Below are 5,301 nucleotides of genomic sequence, written 5' to 3'. Positions count from 1 at the left end.
GTATTATATGTAATATAATATTATATGTAATATAATGCAGAAATTATATGCAATATAATATATTTGTTGGTTCTGTAGCTCCGTATATTCATATGAATACCATAACACGGTTTTAATGACAAATGTCTGATAATTATTGAGTCAGTAAGTTATGTATTTCATTAAATTGAGGAAAGGAGTAGGATTAAATTAAAGTGTTCACTTCTTCCTGCTCCTTTTCCAATGGGGAAGTTTTGTTAAGCTACATTGGTTTTGGTTATGCATGGAAGTTTTGTGTTGCTTGTTTTCTGGTTTTTTAAAAACTAAATTAAATAAATAACTGAATGAATGAAAATGGAATCCAATGTAACTGAGGTTGGCGATCAGTAGATCTCAGATTTAAAACTCAGCCTAACATATATCTGACTGTGGGGAACAGAAGAGAGTGTTTTGCTGGGATTGGTGTGAAATCACAGAATGGGTCCCCAACTGCAGGGACTCCTGCGTCTTTTACGACCCAATACATCATCTACGAGCTCCGCAGAAAAAATCCACCATGAGTTTATCCCGAGGCCAACAAAAACCCCAGAACGAGTCAAGAGTGAGGAGCAAAAAGGCAAGAAAAGGAAAGACAAAACCACAAATGCAGCAAAACCTGCTATGCACACTTTAAATATCCAATGGTTTATTGAACAGGGGAAATGTGCAGCTAAACGCTTTGTGGGAGGGAGTTTCTGCATTTATAAGATGTTTTGTCAGCAAAAAGCTAACTATCCCCCGGAGTCAGAGCTCTTCAGTTTTATCTTCTGTAATTAGGGATCTTCGGTTTCAGCTAAATCAATTGAAACGTGAGACGGAGGCCTTGGGCATGACATCATCGACTGCTTTTTCCCTCCTAAATGCTCCAATAAAAAAGTTTAAAACAGGACAAATATTTTTTTTGTAGTTTGGAATGTTCTGTATTTGTGAACTCCAAGTTGTGGCATTTTAGAGTCCACAATATAAAAATCATAATATATCAGAAATTTATGACTGTTTTTCAGTGTATACATATAGTACCAAAAGTGCTGCATCTACACTGCAAAAACAGAAAATATTACCAAATATTTTTGGTCTAGTTTCTACACTCTCAGACTCAACTAGCTTACAAGTACATTTTTTTTCAGTTTTGAACTTTATTTTTCAGTTTCATTTATCTTTTCTTTCAAACAAACCTTATGGTTGCTAGTTAGTTCCATAGTTCTATGTCAATAATTTGCTCCTCTGGCAGATTATTTTACTCATAACACTGTAAAAAAGTCTTGTTTTAAGTGAAAAAATCTATTCTCTGCTGTCTACACTGCAAAAACGCAAAACCTTACCAAGTTTCTAGTGCAAATATCTTAGTGCACTTGAAATAAGACAAAACTAATTTACAAATAATTTTTAGCAAGAAATAGGTGCTCGTATTATATGGGGCTAAATTGGGGCCAAAAGAAAAACTCTTGAAAAAATAGTTTTGAAAAAAAAAAAAAAAATTCTGTTTCAAATCTTTGTTCAGTTTCAATTATTTTTTTTTAGTTTGAAAATAAATTCTAATTGTTTTTCTTATTCTGAACAAAATTTAAATTGAGGTCATGGAGCCTCAATTTAGCTCCACAGTTTTACGTCAACAATTCCTTTTTATTTATGAAAAATCCTAGTTCCACTGGCAAGAAGCTCATATATCTTACTAAAAAGTTGGCTTTGTCTTATTTCAAGTGTATTAAGATATTTGAACTAGAAACTAAACCAACAATACTTGGTAAGATTTTGTATTTTTGCAGTGCAGAGCCTTTTGAATACTGAATATTGTACCGACACAGCACTGTCTGCATTATTTTGTACATTTTCATTGTTAACTCTAGAAAAAAAGCAGCAAACAGGAAGAAAACATTTTGTTGAGTCAACCCGGATGGCTCAAGTTTTCTTTCTTCAACTTGTGTGTTGAACTTTAACTCAGAAGAAAGTAAGCAAGCAGAGAAGACCTTTCCTCCTCTGCAGTTCAATATTAAAACACCTGATTGCGAATCTCTCAAGGGTCGAGCTCCAGAATAACTATGAGAGCTGCAGACTGTATTCAGATGGAAAACAACACAAACCCGTTTCAGAACAAGACAGCAGAAACGTGGAGGTGTCACTTACAGCTGAGCTCTATTCGAATGAAGTCCTTGATGCCGAGGTTTTCAAGGAAAAGCCCAGAGGAAGACGTCGTTTTAAACAGGAAGGAGATGTCGGCGTTCAGCTCTCCATGAAAGGTGGGGAAGTGAAGGTACGACGTCTCCTTGTCAAAAAACGCAGCATTCCAGAAGTTCTCTGCAAGAAACAAACAGTTTTCTGTTTCCACCTAGAAAGACTGAGGCAAAACTTTCCTTTTTTTACGCCCGTGTCGCATATATCACATTGGAATAAAGCTCATTAAAGAGAAAACTCATTATGAGGGCTGTATAATGGAAACCATGTAGTAAACAAATGAACCAACTGTTCGGCTAATTAGGTGAGGAAAAAAGGCACAACAGCAGCTTTGCTATCCCATTTATGCTGATTTATATTTAGGCATTTATTTACTAACTCATTAAACTTAATGGATAAATTATAAGCATTCATCACAAGTAAAATATATCACCTAGTTTAATTTATTTTACATTTTCTATTGATAGTTATTATTACGTAGCATAAGGGAGCCATATTTTAGCGAGCTGTCTGCTAATTAGCAAGTTTAATTTGCTGCAGTTAAATTTCACAACAACAAGTTAAATGGAAAGATGGAGGCTGGAAACAGAACCGGACGATTTGGGTCCAAATCATCAGATTACATTTATTTTTAAAATAAAAACAAGAGGAGGAAGACAGGAAAAAAATAACAAATGAGACGCAAAAGAAAGAAAGAAAGAAAGAACGAAAGAAAGAAAGAAAGAAAGAAAGAAAGAAAGAAAGAAAGAAAGAAAGAAAGAAAGAAAGAAAGAAAGAAGAGAATATGGAAAAGAAAGAACTAAAAAAAAGAAGAAGAAAGTAAGGGAAAAAATGAATGAAAACCAAACGTTTTAACCAAAAATTCACCAGACACACGCCTGCAGTTTTTGTTAAAGTTTCCTAAGTTTTTGTTAAGTTTAATGGAAATATGAAAATTTCCACTAAACTTTATATTTTGGTCTGTCTGATGGTGTAATTTTTAAATATTAAATCTTGTATGGCTACTTTTCACTTTTACTTCAGTTAAAATATGTTGAAGTAGTTTTGCTCTTACTGAGTGTAATTTTTGGGTCCCGCCTCCCAACCCCCCCCCGAGGTCACGCCCCTGGACTTACTGTCTCCATGGCAACGGAGAGGCCCCACCCTGTAGGCGGCCTCTGAACCCGGACGGTGAATGTCTCCCAGCACCAGCGACCGGACTGGGAGGCTCTCCTTCTGGGTGAGAAGGTCAGAGTCCTCAGTCCTGAGAAGGCAGAAGAGAAACAGAGAGCAGCAATCAGATGTACACTGCAAAAACAGAAAGTCTTAACAAGTAATTTTAGTCTAATTTTAGTACAAATATCTGAGGACACTTGAATCAAGACAAAACTTACAAGTAACTTTTCAGCAACACATAGGAGTTTGTTTTAAGTAAATAATTTCTTAATATTGATGAAAAAGTTCTAGTTTCACTGTCAAATTATTTCACTATTGAAAGTTGAGGAAAGAAAACTTTAACCAGTTGGGAGAACTCAACAAAGATGTCCTCAGTTATGAAAGAGTTTGCTGTTTTCTTCCTTTTTCCTGCTCTTTTTTTGGCACAGTTAGCTACTATAATTATTGAAATAAGGAAGCCATTGCTGTATCTGTATTGCTGTATCTGTGCAATAATCCTTATTAATTATTGAAATAAGGAAGCCATTGCTGTATCTGTGCAATATTCAAAAGGCTCTGCACTGCAAAAACAGAACATCTTACCAAGTAGTTTTGTCTAATTTTGAGTGAAAATATCTCAGCACACAAGATAAAATTAACCCACAAGTAACTTTTCAGCAAAATATAGGAGTTTGTTTTAGTAAATAATTGCTTAATGTTGAAGAAAAAGTACTACACTGCAAAAACACAAACTCTTACCAAGTGTTTTTGGTCTATTTTAGTGCAAATATCTTAGTACAGTTGAAATAAGACAAAATTAACTTACATGAAATATATAGTAGCACATTTTATGCAAATAATTCCTTAAAATTGATAAAAGGTCCTGGGTCCATTGGGAGATTATTTCACTTAGAACAGGAGAAAAATCTCTTGTTATGAGTGAAATAATCTGACAATGGAACTAGAATGTTTTTTTAAATAAATATTTAAAAATTACTGACTTAAAACAAGCTCTTACATCTTCCTGAAGAGTTACTTGTGAGTTAGTTTTGTCTTATTTCAATATCTGCACTGGAAAGTAAAATAAACATACTTGGTAACACACTGTGTTTTTGCAGTGTAATAAGAAAAGGTAAAAGTTTGCCCACAGAAAGTCAAACTAAGCTAAAAAAGTGGAAGAAATTATGTTTGGAAAGCAAACACTTTGCTTCGACTAGTCATTTGTTCTCACAGGGTTAGTTGAGGATGTGCTGACAGAAAAAAATAATTTCAGCTGACACAACGTCTTAAGCTGCACAGTGTTAGCTTAGCGATTCATTTGCACATCCAAGCCGACTCTTCTGTTGCTGCAAAACACAAGAATGAAATAATGTGGGATTGGATTTGACAAGATACTGGCAGCAACAAAGTTAAGCAGAATTTAACAGGAGATAATCTGAGATTATTGTTCCTAGAACAGAAGATTCCTCAAATCACAAAGCAATTTATGAGTTTAAAAGTTTCAGGAACTCTTTCATTATCAAAACTGTTTCTGTTTGGCTGTTTTGTAAATTCTATGTTGAGTATGTTTTGATTAATATTTCTGCTGTTCAAGTAGACGTTCATATTCATGCTTTTATTTTGAAGGGCATGAAGGTTGTTTATTCTTCTCTTTTTTCCCCAATAACTTTATTTAAAACAAGAAACTGATATTAATATAAAACACAAACTGCAGAGAACAATATATAAACATTAATGCAATATCTAAATGTAGTTTATAACATGTAGATCATAATGTCAAAGTTCAGTTAATTCTTGAGTGGTTGAAGTCTTTCAGATGTAGATGTAATTAGAACTGAAGTTGGTCATTAGCTTTGGCTAGACTATGTGTGAAATTTGACATTGTGAGAATAAATTCATCTTAATGGAAACAAAATAACCTTGAAAAATCTCACGTTTTTTGATAAAAATTGTTTTTTCAGTTCTGTCAAAATTGGT

At 34.0% G+C, this 5,301-nt stretch overlaps 1 protein-coding gene across 1 annotated transcript in view; it reads right to left on the bottom strand.

The window, feature by feature from the left end:
• Positions 1-5,301, bottom strand: part of LOC106936226 (contactin-associated protein-like 4) — a gene marked incomplete at its 5' end in the record, with an annotated part of 74,947 nt that overhangs the window by 29,025 nt on the left and 40,621 nt on the right. Inside the window, 2 exons of the mRNA XM_015017083.1 lie at positions 2,143-2,313; positions 3,306-3,433. Of these exons, the coding sequence (XP_014872569.1) occupies positions 2,143-2,313; positions 3,306-3,433 (299 nt within the window). The remainder of the gene's footprint in view (positions 1-2,142; positions 2,314-3,305; positions 3,434-5,301) is intronic.

Source organism: Poecilia latipinna, unplaced genomic scaffold (genome assembly GCF_001443285.1).
Source record: "Poecilia latipinna isolate Pla-1442-1.1 unplaced genomic scaffold, P_latipinna-1.0 Scaffold2101, whole genome shotgun sequence".
In the NCBI taxonomy this organism is placed as follows: Eukaryota; Metazoa; Chordata; class Actinopteri; order Cyprinodontiformes; family Poeciliidae; genus Poecilia; species Poecilia latipinna.
Note: the sequence above shows the minus strand (reverse complement) of the source record. Positions and strands in the feature narration are given on the sequence as shown.